This window comes from Hypomesus transpacificus, unplaced genomic scaffold, assembly GCF_021917145.1.
Source record: "Hypomesus transpacificus isolate Combined female unplaced genomic scaffold, fHypTra1 scaffold_154, whole genome shotgun sequence".
In the NCBI taxonomy this organism is placed as follows: domain Eukaryota; kingdom Metazoa; phylum Chordata; class Actinopteri; order Osmeriformes; family Osmeridae; genus Hypomesus; species Hypomesus transpacificus.
The window spans coordinates 46,756-61,445 of record NW_025813721.1 but is presented as its reverse complement, the minus strand read 5'-3'; the positions used below and the strand labels follow the sequence as shown (position 1 = coordinate 61,445).

Here is a 14,690-nt window from a genome sequence, read left to right as displayed (position 1 = left end):
GCGCCACATATGGGTAATGGTGGGACAGTTGTGGTTTGGTAATTACCCTTGGTCTATACTTTCAAAAAAGCTCGACCAGAGAATACCCCCCGCTCTCAGGGTACCGAGCTTCAGCTCAGTCATGATGCTGGGATGAATGTAGGCCTATATGTAGAGACCAGGGAGACAGACACACTGGCCAGCTGCCCTGATGGGTCCGTGGTAGATCATTAATGCGGGTTGTATCCTACAACGCTCGTGGCCTCCGAGTAGGACATACTGCTGCTGATAGATCAAGACGTTTGGTGGTGGACACATTGCTGGACGAGAGTGACATTGTCTGCCTTCAAGAAACCTGGATGACCAAGCAAGATCTGGACAAATTGAACTCCCTACACAAGAACTTTCATGGTGCTGGAGAGTCCACTACCGATCTCAGCATGAGAACGGTTTGTGGGAGGATAGCTGGTGGTGTAGCTATACTGTGGAACATAAAATATGACCCAACGGTAAAGGTGGTGTGGCTTAACGTTGACTGGGCTATTGGGTTGGAGTTTAATCACAATGAAAATAAATGTACTATTGTAAATGTGTACACACCATATGAATCCTATGACCTTGAGGATGAATTTCAGAACAGGTTAGCTTTTATTCAGTCCTTCATAGAGGACAATAGTTCATGTTGTGTCTATGTCATGGGTGATTTTAATGCTGACATGTCAGATAAGTGTTTATTCGCACAACATCTGCAGCAGTTCTGTAATGAAACTAAATTAATTATATCAAGCGTTATTGCCTGATACAAGTTTTACCTATATAAGTGAAACGTGGCACACAACTTCCTGGCTAGACCATATTGTAACCACAGCCGATTCTCATGACTCACTGGAAAGTATAGAGATGTGTTATGGGCTGGCCACCACTGATCACATACCAGTTGCTATGCTGCTAAATGTTGAGAGTGTACCCTTGTTGCTGGCCCCCCAAGAAAACTGGACTGGTCAAAATTGACCAAAGAGGTTCGGCACAGATATTCTCTATTAACTAATTCTCGGATATGAACTGCAAGGATAAACATAATGCTGAAAAGCTCTGTGCCATGTATGATGATATTGTCAAATGTCTTTATGCTTCCAGTGAACCTTTTATTAATCACAAGAGTAAGGTCCCTAACGCACGGCCTGTCTGGAATGAGTTTGTGTCTGAGCAACATGCTGCTGCTAGAGAAGCCTTTAGAGTCTGGTCAGAGGCAGGCAGACCCAGACAGGGAGTGCTGCTTGATAACAAAAACCTCACAAATGCTAGATTTAAATATGCACTCGTTTCATTAAGAGAAATGAAAACACAATGAGAGCAGACTCGCTGGCCAGAAAGATGCAGAATAACAATCTTACTGACTTCTGGAAGCAGGGCTGGACTGGCCATCGGGCGTACCGGGCAATGCCCGGTGGGCCGGCAGGCATTTTGGGCCGGGCCGGGTCCATTCAAAAAAAAAAAAAAAAAAAAAAAAAAAAAATTAAAATATAATTATTACAATTTTTTTTTTTTTAATGGACCCGGCCCGGCCTGGCCCGGCCCGGCCCGGCCAAGTCACACAGCCGAGGCCGAGGGCCGAGGTCCCCCATGGCACATAGGTGCGTGCAGGCCAGGCAGGCTGTCAACTTCACCTGAAAGTTTAAAAAAAATACTTTGTCCCTGGCGGTCTCAGGCAATTACTCATTATGATTAGTTCTATGCTGGGCCTGGCCCAATCACATACACAGCAGAGGGCCGAGGTCCCGCCCTTGGGTCTCGGCTGTCAATCAGTCACGTCACGTCACTTATTGACACTGACAGAAAAATAGAAAAAACGGAAAGGAGGCGCGGAGAAAGTCCGAGATAAAAAGAGAAAAGCCCTAGAGGCAAACTCTGCAACATGTGCTAAAATATCGGACATGTTTGCCGCGACAGCTGGCCCGGCTTCATTAGCACCTGCGACGGTGGAAATTGCGGCGGCGGAGGCTGAGGAGGATGTCGGTGATGATGGGGACGGAGAGGTGACTGAATGGCGGCCGAGGCCAAGCGCAGAGATGGGTGGCGCTGGCGGCGGCCCGGCCCCGGGGCCGAGCTCAGCCTCAGACGAAGTGGCGGCGGTAAGAAGTTGAAATTTAAGTTTGTGTTGATAAAGAAATATTTGTTAAGCTAGATTCCTAAACTTTAACACAGTATGTAGTTTCCTAACAGTTAGCTCCTGCGTTATAACAACATGTTGTACAGAGTAATCTAGACTGAGCCCGGTCAAAGTGGCTATTTTAGCTAACACAACAGTTAGCCCACTAAACATTTGCTAGCTTTTCTTTGGGGAGTTAAATAGCTCTGTTGACTGTGTATTGAAAGAGCATCACTTTGCTATTGCTATTTGAACAACATTAATGTGAGGAAGCTGTCAGTGTTTAATTGCTTTATTAATTTATTAGGCTTTATGGGTAAACAGCTTTTTTGGGACATGAAAACATAGATAAAACTTGTTTGTGAGCCAGCTTAATAAACAAAATTTAGACAAACATGTATTCCCTGGAGAAAACATGTGTTCTAATATTTCTTTTGTGTGTGTGTGCGTGTGTGCGCTATGAGTAGACTTTGTGTCCAATTTACAGTGTTATTTTAGCTTGCTTGCTATTATGTTATAGTTTGCAGGTGTTATAGCTTACAGTTATTATTTATTATCATGTAATAGTGAAATATTGCTATTTCTAATTGCTAATAATGATTATTCATTAGTAGGTAACCAGAGAAATAACACTAGTGAAATTAATGCTCCTGTCTCTCTCTCTTTCTCTATGTTTAGTCAAGTCAGACTGTTGGAGTAGGAGTGGAGGAGTCACAGGAAGATCAGGCAGTTGTAGACTATTTTAGCCGCCCTCATTCCACAAAAAGGCAGGAATTCTTTAAGTTTCACCCACAGCAGAATGCCACAAACCCTGTCATCCAGAGGCTCTTCACAAGAACGGACGACATGGCATGGAAATGGCTGACTTATAGTGATGAACGTAATGCTTTATTTTGTTTTCTTTGCCTTGCTTTTAGCAAGCCCAATGACCCAAGTTCTTTCATTGGAGGCATGACAGACTGGAGGCATGTGCACCAAAGAATAGAGGAGCATGAGAGAGGCATGGCACATAGACAGTGTGCTGAGGCATATGTATTAAACTGCTCCAGAGCAAGTGTTGATCACCTCCTTGAGGGAAGACAGCTGAAAGGACACCGTGAGCAGGTGAAGAAGAGACGTCAGGTGTTGGAACGTGTGGTGGAGGTTGTGAGAGTCTTAGGGAAGAGAGGCTTAAGCTACAGGCAGGAGCACAATGAAGCTGCGTACACCTTGGACATCAACAGTCTCGACCATGGCAATTTCCTAGAACTTATTATATTGTTGGGGAAATATGATGTGTGTTTAAAGGAGCACCTCAGCAGTGTAATTGAGAAAAGCAAGCAGATCCATGCTTCAGGCACACAAGGCAGAGGCTCTCTCATTACCCTCCTGTCCAAAACAACTGTGGATGCAGTAATCGATGCTATCAAGCATTTAATTCAAGAGAGCATCTCAGCAGACATCAAAAAAGCCGGAATGTATTCTGTGCAGCTCGACACAACACAAGATGTTACAGGGAGAGAGCAGTGTTCTGTGATTTTGAGGTTTGTGACGGATGCAGTCCATGAAAGGCTGGTTGCAGTCGTACAATGCAGCACAACTACAGGACAGTCGTTTGTGACGCTGTTAACAGAAGTCCTTGAGAGTCTGCAATTGGACATAGGCCTGTGCATTGGAAACGCCACAGATGGAGCCTCTAATATGCAGGGTCAATACAGAGGTTTCTCTGCATTAATGGCATCCAAAAACCCCACCCATCAGCATGTGTGGTGCTATGCACATGTCTTGAACCTTGTATTGTCCGATACCACCCATAGCGTCATTGAAAGTGGATCACTATTTGACCTGCTGAACGACATTGCCGTATTCATCAGGGACTCATACACAAGAGTGAGTGTGTGGGAGACCGAGAGCCAGGACAAGAGGCACAAACGCATCTCAACAATTGGAGAGACGAGATGGTGGGCTAAACATCATGCCCTGAGGAAAGTTTTTGGAAACTTTGGCAGACCTGATGGCGGCCTTTTTGTTGAAGTGGTGTCCACACTTTCTGCCATAATGAAGCTGAAGTCACTTGCATCAAATGCAAGAAACAAAGCCAGAGGATACAGAGACGGCTTACTTCGATACGAAACTGTGCTCACAGCTCAGTTATTCCTCCGGGTATTTGAGTTCACCTCACCACTGTCAAAATACCTACAGACCGGAGGAATGGACATCCTCTCTGCACATAGGATGGTCACCACAACACACGATTCACTTACAAAGATAGCAAGAGATTTCCCGGCCGTCAAAGATGCAGCTGACTGTTTTGTCCATTGGGCAAATGAAAAGCTAGAGGAGCAGGATGATCTAGATTTGGAAGTGGAGGCAGCACTACCTCAGAAAAGGCTAAAGAAGAAGAAAGTCTTGCCAGGAGAGATGGCCCAGGATGAAAGCCTCAGTGATTCAGAGAAGGCCTATGAGGTCAATGTTCACCACCAGATCCTGGATACAGCTGTTGAGGCCATGCACCACAGATTCCTCACTCATGGCACTCTGTATGCAGATTTATCCCTCCTACATCCCAAAAACTTCCCCCTCATCCAGACCAGTGGCGGTGCACTCCCTGTATCTGCACTTCAAGAACTCAGCAAGTGTCTAGTTGTGTATGACAGCAGGGCAACTGTGACAGATCTACAGATTGAACTCAGAAACTTGGCACAGCAATGGGACAGGCTGGTACAATCACAATTGGATAACTACGCAACTAAAGCAGTTGAAGAGGAATCAGATGGCCAAGAAGAGATGGAAATAATAAGCAAAACCTGTGTGTCTTGCAAAGAGTGCCCCCTGTGCTGCTACAAAATCCTTCTCAGGTTTAACATGCTGACTCACGCATATCCGCTACTTGGGTTGGCATACAAGTTTCTGCTAACCCTGTCAATAACTCAGGTAGCCTGTGAGCGGTCATTTTCCACCCTTCGCTACATCAAAAACCGACTGAGGAGTTGCCTGTCTGCCAGCAAACTGGAAGCCTTCATGTTGATGGCCATTGAAAAGGATGTCCTTGTGTCCCTTGAAACTGACACAGTGATTGACAGAGTTGCAGAGAAGAGCGAATCAATGAAGAAACTGCTTTTATAAGGTGAGATTTATGATAAATAAATACATTTGTGTTAAATTAGTGGATTTAATAAAAAATGTTGACAGAAAATAATGTTGTTATTGCTTTGCTCTCTGCTCTCCTCCTCTCTCAGGGTGCCCTTGCTGTTTTCAGTTGCTCAAGTTCCTGCTCATCCAATTTCATTGCCTTGCTACATATTTGTTCTTGTGGACTATTGGAGGGCCATTCAACATTTTCTCAACCAGTATGTATATCAGACTGTTGTCTAGCTCTATTTATTTTTTTAGTCATCAGTCCTGTCCTGCTATAATGCAATTGGTTTGTATCACTCACTTTTTGTGTCTGTCAAACTCTTTTTTTTAAGGCTGCCCTGTCCCCCAGGGGTGTTCCAGGGATGTGCATTTCATTGGTGTGGACTTCACAGGCATTCTTCAAATTTGTAAGTTTACAATACTGTTGTTTTGTGTTCTTGCTGGCATCCACCTGGATGGTCATAAAGCCTACTACTTTTACAGAGTGACTGTAATGAATGCAACTATCCATTATTGTATTACTTTAAAGACACCAATACTATCAATGTAAATTTTTTGAAACATTCAAATTTTCACTGTTCTCTTGACCCACCTGGCCTCTCTTTCTCTCCCCTTAGGTAATTTTTGGAGTGAAGGATTGCCTTCCCCTGATGTGGAGTTCACGTGTGTTCTTTTTGTTTCATTGTGAGTTTACTAAATAGCTCTTATTTTGATTATAGAAGAGACAGTATCAGATGAATCTATCATATCTGACTGCTCCTTTCTGTCTCCCTCAGAGCACCAAGGTCCATGCAGCCTTTTGTCTCAGCATATGTAAGTACAAAATGAGCTATTATCTCTCTGTTCACCTAAAGATTATTTAAACTATACCTTAACTTACCTCTCTCTCTCTCTCTCTCTCTCTCTCTCTCTCTCTCTCTCTCTCTCTCTCTCTCTCTCTCTCTCTCTCTCATACTTTAGGGTGCCACTTTGACTTACTGTGTTATAATTTGGTGTGTTCTAGTTAGTGTAAATAAGATAATACATATATTGTGTATACTTCCTGTTGTTGTTGTTCTCTGTTCTTGCATTTTTTGCTGACTGTGAGACGGTTCAAACTGTACATATTATAAGCATTAGTCATTTCAGAGGAGATTTGACCTAGCTGCAAAACCTCCATTGTGCCCAAATACAAATGCAGAACCCTCTCTTCTTCAAAGTCCTGTAATCTGCCTTGTTTTTTTGAGTGTAAACATTTTGTAAGCGTCTAATCACGAGGATCTAATAGTTTTTTTAATCTCCACTCCTGTTTTTACATGTGGCCATTGAAAGAACAAAAGGTTATTTTGGGCTATTATATAAAAGATTAAAATTATGATCGTACCTAATTGTTTAATTTCTATTTTTATAAACAATGTACACGTTTGTATAAACAGTATTTTCATTAAACACTGAAAAGACATCTCTAGCAATGTTTCTTTGACAACCACTTTCACTTCAAGATGGGTATTGTGGCATTGTAGCCATCTCTCCAAAGATGAAAGTCTCTGTAAGTATAGTGAAAGAGTGTATGCATTTTTCAACATGGTTACTCTCATCCATGTAGGCTACTGCGCTTTATTTTAATTGTTGAAACAGCACAATATGCGCATATATCCTCTGGTATGTTGTGTGCCTCCGCATATCGTATAAATAATCTTGGTGGGCTGCCATGGCCAAAAATGCCAGGGCTGATTTCTTGTCCCAGTCCAGCCCTGTCTGGAAGGAGGTCAAGATCATAAATAATAACAGAACTCCCCTCCCTTCTGATATCAAAGGGGTTAGTTGTCCAGAGAAGATTGCTGATCTATGGCATGAGCACTACAGTAAACTATTTAATTGTGTTCAAAGTAACACAGTGAGAATTGATAATCAATATAAAGGTATCTCTGCAGACTTGATAGTTAGATCAGTAGATATTTATGATGCCATCCACATGCTAGACAACAACAAAGCTTGTGGTATGGATTCCATTTCTGCAGAGCATCTAAAAAATGCCAGTTATAGACTCAGTCCATTTCTAGCCATGTGTCTCACTGGAATTATGGTTCATGGTGTTCTACCGAACTCTATTATGTCAGTACTGTTAGTGCCTGTTGTTAAAGATAAGGCTGGTAAACTGAACAGCATAGACAACTGTAGCGCCTCTCTAGTTTGGTGGATTTGTAATGAGAGGTGGCTAACCTGAGTTCGTTAGTAATTGTTACTAACTTAAACCAATTTAACATATGAAAAAAACAATACAACCAACTGTTAAACAAAAACAGGAAAGATTTACTTCAGACAAAAAATCAGTTCTTCAGTTATTGGTTCAACATTTACATGACATCGTAATGCACATGGACACACAATACAAACTAGCCGGCAATGCTAACTACACGAATACCTTAATTCAGTACAGTTCTACGGTGCAGGCCTGAGTGTAGCTCGTGTGCGTTGTAGCCGTAAACAAAATGGCTGTTTCGCCAGGATGGCACAAAATAACAAGGAGCTGGTACCTCGGATCAGCAGTGCGGTAGCACACGCACTGCGGCAGAAGGGCGGCAGCAGGTGAAGGAGAGACCGACCAAATACTCTCGTGGATTTACGAGACGAACCAACTCAGGAAGAAGACTGAGGACGACGACAATCCCGACCTCCACCGGCTCCAACCTGGCACTCGCTGTCGCTAGTCTGGCGGCAAAGCCCGTGCTTAATCCAAAACCGCCAACAGCCAAACTCCTCTTTCTGGGTTATTGTTGTTGGTTGAGATATTCACCCAACAATATAAACATAACACCACTAATGATAATATAAAATCTTCACTCTTGGTATTTTACCGTACGCTACAATTTTCTTCTCCCTCCAACTCCTCCGCTCGCTCTGTCTTTTTCTACTCCAACCTCATCTACCCCAACTTCCCGTGTTACCCTGCCCTTTGACCTCAAACCGGATTGGCTTAACATCATAATCAAAATTAAAGCAACAACATAGATTCACAAAACATTCATCTTACTCTCTTCATATTTGTAACCGGTACATTTTAACATGCGTTTTTTAAACAACAGATATACATTTCCAAATGCTGTATTCAGTAAAACATGAACAATATGCATTTCTCATCAAATCAAAATCATACTCTCAAACCTTAAAGTCTATTTATTAAACTATGAACTTAAGTATTATGTATTCAAACTTTTATATTTATGTAATAGGATTGTTTCAACAGAAATGTTTACCACCCGGGCTACACAACTATCGACCCATTGCATTGGCCAGTATCTTGTCTAAAGTGTTTGAGAGAATTATTTGATTGAAATTGGAAATGTATATTCTGACTGCAGAAAATCAGTTTGGTTTTAAAAGAAAACATGGTACTGATCTCTGTATCTATGCTCTGAAGGAGATTGTCTCAGGTACACAAGTCTTAATTCATCTGTATTTTTATGCTTTATTGATGCTTACAAAGCTTTCGATCGAATTTGTCATGAAAAACTGTTTATGAAGCTAATAGCGAGAGGTTTCCCTAAACCTCTTGTGAGGATTTTGGTGTTCTGGTATGCCAATCAAACTTTTCATGTTAAATGGGACAATGTTGTATCAGCTGCTTTCCATGTTGGTAACGGAGTTCGACAAGGAGGAATTTGATTTCCCTTTTTGTTTAATATGGATATGGACGACTTATCAAGCCAGCTGAATAAGACAAATACAGGCTGTCTTGTTGGTGAATCTATTGTCAATCATCTGATGTACGCAGATTATCTGGTTCCACTCAGCCTGTTGCAACAGATGCTATGGGTGTGCTCTCAGTATGGCTTAGATCATGATATAAAATATAATGCAAAGAAAAGCCACATAATGATAGTCAGAAGTAATCAGGACAGGAAATTAACCTTCCCTACCTTTTATTTATCTGGCAGTCCCCTTGGTGTTTGTGAGGAAATAAAATATCTGCCATGTCATTTCTGATGATTGGACAGATGACAACGATATGTATCAACAGCGCTGTCAAATATATTCTCAGGCCAGTATGTTATTAAGGACGTTTTCTATGTGCTCAGATTCAGTTAAATGTTCCCTGTTTAGAACCTACATAACACCATTGTACACTGCTCATTTGTGGTCTATGTACAGGTAAAGGAGTATACAGATACTGAAAGTAGCCTACAATGATGCTTTTAGATTGCTACTTAATGTGCCAAGGTGGCATAGTGCTAGTCAGTTGTTTGTGTCTAAGCACGTACCAACCTGTAAGGCAATCCTGAGACAACTGATGTATGGTTTCAATGATGCTTTTAGATTGCTACTTAATGTGCCTAGGTGGCATAGTGCTGGTCAGTTGTTTCTGTCTAAGCACGTACCAACCTGTAAGGCACTCCTGAGACAACTGATGTATGGTTTCATGTGTCGACTGGACAAGTCTGAGAACTGAATAGTAGAGGCCCTGGTCAACCCTCTAAAGAGCTGCTATCGATTACTTGGAACTTAAGACTACATTGGCACAAAAGTCTTCATACTTTTTATGCACTGTATTATCTATGTTTTATGTTTTCGTTTTACTCTCTTTTTTATAGCTCTATGTCTGTTATTTTATGTGGAACTTGGCGTCTGAAATAAAGATTTATATATATATAAATACATATATATATATCAATGTTTCAGGATTTGTATAACTTTTTACCATTGCATACAAAATCGGAAATGCAATACTAAAAAGATCAGCTTTTGTTAAGAGATCCAAGATTACAAGATCCACAAGGCCTTGGCTAGAAACCAAGGAATGAGTGGGGGCTTGGTCAGCCCACACTCTCCTGAAATGTTGCGTGTGCGTCTTGCCAAGCCCGCGCGTGTGTAAGTTAAGGCTGAGTGTGTGAGGATGTGGAGCACGCGCGGGCAGGAGGAGGGGAGACATTCATTGGAAATTTGGCTAGAAATTAGCCAAGCAAGCATGTTTCAAATATTCACCAAAAATCGACCTTTGATCTTACAGTCAACTTTTTCACAGATTTGTGTTATAAACATTCTCAAGAGTCTTCATATGAACTTGTGATTGAATCAGAGTATCAGTTTTTGACTGGCTGATGTGTAAAGCATTATTTTAGCGTTAGCGATAAGTTCAATTTGCTTTATATCAATCATTTTTGGAGATATGAAGTTGCCTTTGCACACGGTAACATGTTGTAGTGTCTTCCATCGATATACCAAGTTTCGTGTTGATATCTCAAAGATTTGCTGAGACATGACTTCACATCCTGTTTGGCGGCTTTTCTGATGAATTTGATTGGCTGTAACGGACAAACGGTTGTGAGGATCAAAATTCTTTTCGATAACTTTTGTGAGGCTTGGTCTGAAGATCATCTCTGGTAACTTTGAAAAAGATATGACAAAAACTGTAGGAGGAGTAGGCTTTCAAAGGTTTTTGATAAAACCGGAAATAGCGGAAAATCTATATAACCGGAAATTGACGCCATGGTGTGCATTGAACTCGGCTTGATCCAGGGAATCCAAAGGTACCTCATTTTTGAAAATGGGTCATACGGTTCAAAAGTTGCGTGTGTAAACACAAGTCCAACTTTGACCCGTTGGTGGCGCTGGAGTGGTCTAATGGGAGACATGAAACTTGGTGTAGGTATAGAATCAACTGTCCTTAATGAGTGTGCCAAATTTCACAAAAAGTTGTCGAAGGGTTCTAGGGGCTGCCATTGACTTCCATGGAACAAGAATAATAATAAATATAACTGCAAGCAGTAATGGCGGATTCCTCCAAACATTGCGAACCATTGAAAAATGTATATTCTTGACAAATTGGAACTGTATAGAAAAATCTATGCTGCAGAATTACCAATGGGATACCAAATCTGAAATATAATACCACCAGGATCCACAAGGGCCTTTATTTCAACTCAAGGAGTGAAGGGAGGGGGCTTGGTTAGCCTATCCATTCCAGAAAGCCTTTGTGCTTTAGGGCGTGGAATGTAGCGCCACATATGTGTAATGGTGGGACAGTTGTGGTTTGGTAATTACCCTTGGTCTATACTTTCAAAAAAGCTCGACCAGAGAATACCCCCCGCTCTCAGGGTACCGAGCTTCAGCTCAGTCATGATGCTGGGATGAATGTAGGCCTATATGTAGAGACCAGGGAGACAGACACACCGGCCAGCTGCCCTGATGGGTCCGTGGTAGATCATTAATGCGGGTTGTATCCTACAACGCTCGTGGCCTCCGAGTAGGACATACTGCTGCTGATAGATCAAGACGTTTGGTGGTGGACACATTGCTGGACGAGAGTGACATTGTCTGCCTTCAAGAAACCTGGATGACCAAGCAAGATCTGGACAAATTGAACTCCCTACACAAGAACTTTCATGGTGCTGGAGAGTCCACTACCGATCTCAGCATGAGAATGGTTTGTGGGAGGATAGCTGGTGGTGTAGCTATACTGTGGAACATAAAATATGACCCAACGGCAAAGGTGGTGTGGCTTAACGTTGACTGGGCTATTGGGTTGGAGTTTAATCACAATGAAAATAAATGTACTATTGTAAATGTGTACACACCATATGAATCCTATGACCATGAGGATGAATTTCAGAACAGGTTAGCTTTTATTCAGTCCTTCATAGAGGACAATAGTTCATGTTGTGTCTATGTCATGGGTGATTTTAATGCTGACATGTCAGATAAGTGTTTATTCGCACAACATCTGCAGCAGTTCTGTAATGAAACTAAATTAATTATATCAAGCGTTATTGCCTGATACAAGTTTTACCTATATAAGTGAAACGTGGCACACAACTTCCTGGCTAGACCATATTGTAACCACAGCCGATGCTCATGACTCACTGGAAAGTATAGAGATGTGTTATGGGCTGGCCACCACTGATCACATACCAGTTGCTATGCTGCTAAATGTTGAGAGTGTACCCTTGTTGCTGGCCCCCCAAGAAAACTGGACTGGTCAAAATTGACCAAAGAGGTTATGCACAGATATTCTCTATTAACTGACAGCTTACATAGTGATGTTGCATTTTCTAGGGATGCCCTAATGTGCACGGATATGAACTGCAAGGATAAACATCATGCTGAAAAGCTCTGTGCCATGTATGATGATATTGTCAAATGTCTTTATGCTTCCAGTGAACCTTTTATTAATCACAAGAGTAAGGTCCCTAACGCACGGCCTGTCTGGAATGAGTTTGTGTCTGAGCAACATGCTGCTGCTAGAGAAGCCTTTAGAGTCTGGTCAGAGGCAGGCAGACCCAGACAGGGAGTGCTGCTTGATAACAAAAACCTCACAAATGCTAGATTTAAATATGCACTCGTTTCATTAAGAGAAATGAAAACACAATGAGAGCAGACTCGCTGGCCAGAAAGATGCAGAATAACAATCTTACTGACTTCTGGAAGGAGGTCAAGATCATAAATAATAACAGAACTCCCCTCCCTTCTGATATCAAAGGGGTTAGTTGTCCAGAGAAGATTGCTGATCTATGGCATGAGCACTACAGTAAACTATTTAATTGTGTTCAAAGTAACACAGTGAGAATTGATAATCAATGTAAAGGTATCTCTGCAGACTTGATAGTTAGATCAGTAGATATTTATGATGCCATCCACATGCTAGACAACAACAAAGCTTGTGGTATGGATTCCATTTCTGCAGAGCATCTAAAAAATGCCAGTTATAGACTCAGTCCATTTCTAGCCATGTGTCTCACTGGAATTATGGTTCATGGTGTTCTACCGAACTCTATTATGTCAGTACTGTTAGTGCCTGTTGTTAAAGATAATGCTGGTAAACTGAACAGCATAGACAACTATCGACCCATTGCATTGGCCAGTATCTTGTCTAAAGTGTTTGAGAGAATTATTTGATTGAAATTGGAAATGTATATTCTGACTGCAGAAAATCAGTTTGGTTTTAAAAGAAAACATGGTACTGATCTCTGTATCTATGCTCTGAAGGAGATTGTCTCAGGTACACAAGTCTTAATTCATCTGTATTTTTATGCTTTATTGATGCTTACAAAGCTTTCGATCGAATTTGTCATGAAAAACTGTTTATGAAGCTAATAGCGAGAGGTGTCCCTAAACCTCTTGTGAGGATTTTGGTGTTCTGGTATGCCAATCAAACTTTTCATGTTAAATGGGACAATGTTGTATCAGCTGCTTTCCATGTTGGTAACGGAGTTCGACAAGGAGGAATTTGATTTCCCTTTTTGTTTAATATGGATATGGACGACTTATCAAGCCAGCTGAATAAGACAAATACAGGCTGTCTTGTTGGTGAATCTATTGTCAATCATCTGATGTACGCAGATTATCTGGTTCCACTCAGCCTGTTGCAACAGATGCTATGGGTGTGCTCTCAGTATGGGTTAGATCATGATATAAAATATAATGCAAAGAAAAGCCACATAATGATAGTCAGAAGTAATCAGGACAGGAAATTAACCTTCCCTACCTTTTATTTATCTGGCAGTCCCCTTGGTGTTTGTGAGGAAATAAAATATCTGCCATGTCATTTCTGATGATTGGACAGATGACAACGATATGTATCAACAGCGCTGTCAAATATATTCTCAGGCCAGTATGTTATTAAGGACGTTTTCTATGTGCTCAGATTCAGTTAAATGTTCCCTGTTTAGAACCTACATAACACCATTGTACACTGCTCATTTGTGGTCTATGTACAGGTAAAGGAGTATACAGATACTGAAAGTAGCCTACAATGATGCTTTTAGATTGCTACTTAATGTGCCAAGGTGGCATAGTGCTAGTCAGTTGTTTGTGTCTAAGCACGTACCAACCTGTAAGGCAATCCTGAGACAACTGATGTATGGTTTCAATGATGCTTTTAGATTGCTACTTAATGTGCCTAGGTGGCATAATGCTGGTCAGTTGTTTATGTCTAAGCACGTACCAACCTGTAACGCACTCCTGAGACAACTGATGTATGGTTTCATGTGTCGACTGGACAAGTCTGAGAACTGAATAGTAGAGGCCCTGGTCAACCCTCTAAAGAGCTGCTATCGATTACTTGGAACTTAAGACTACATTGGCACAAAAGTCTTCATACTTTTTATGCACTGTATTATCTATGTTTTATGTTTTCGTTTTACTCTCTTTTTTATAGCTCTATGTCTGTTATTTTATGTGGAACTTGGCGTCTGAAATAAAGATTTATATATATATAAATACATATATATATATATCAATGTTTCAGGATTTGTATAACTTTTTACCATTGCATACAAAATCGGAAATGCAATACTAAAAAGATCAGCTTTTGTTAAGAGATCCAAGATTACAAGATCCACAAGGCCTTGGCTAGAAACCAAGGAATGAGTGGGGGCTTGGTCAGCCCACACTCTCCTGAAATGTTGCGTGTGCGTCTTGCCAAGCCCGCGCGTGTGTAAGTTAAGGCTGAGTGTGTGAGGATGTGGAG

At 41.4% G+C, this 14,690-nt stretch overlaps 1 protein-coding gene across 3 annotated transcripts; it reads left to right on the top strand.

Moving 5' to 3' along the window:
* The first annotated feature begins 1,545 nt into the window (after nucleotides 1–1,545).
* On the top strand, nucleotides 1,546–6,992 carry LOC124488863. 3 transcript variants are annotated; one of them, XM_047051442.1, is made up of 6 exons: nucleotides 1,546–4,858; nucleotides 5,389–5,457; nucleotides 5,578–5,652; nucleotides 5,863–5,929; nucleotides 6,022–6,058; nucleotides 6,206–6,992. In XM_047051442.1, coding segments are annotated over exons 1-5 (2,097 nt in total). In that variant the 5' UTR covers nucleotides 1,546–2,974; the 3' UTR covers nucleotides 6,024–6,058; nucleotides 6,206–6,992. The 3 variants fall into 3 exon arrangements, 2 of the variants coding, with proteins under 2 accessions (XP_046907398.1, XP_046907396.1); XR_006958740.1 differs by lacking the exons at nucleotides 5,863–5,929; nucleotides 6,022–6,058; nucleotides 6,206–6,992 and having other exon boundaries at nucleotides 1,546–5,457; nucleotides 5,578–5,606; XM_047051440.1 differs by lacking the exons at nucleotides 5,578–5,652; nucleotides 5,863–5,929; nucleotides 6,022–6,058; nucleotides 6,206–6,992 and having other exon boundaries at nucleotides 1,546–5,234; nucleotides 5,347–5,480.
* Nucleotides 6,993–14,690: the final 7,698 nt, after the last annotated feature.

Excerpts from the sequence above, each read along its gene's own strand:
- LOC124488863 (XM_047051440.1), top strand. The coding sequence starts at position 2,975 with ATGGCATGGAAATGGCTGACTTATAGTGATGAACGTAATGCTTTATTT.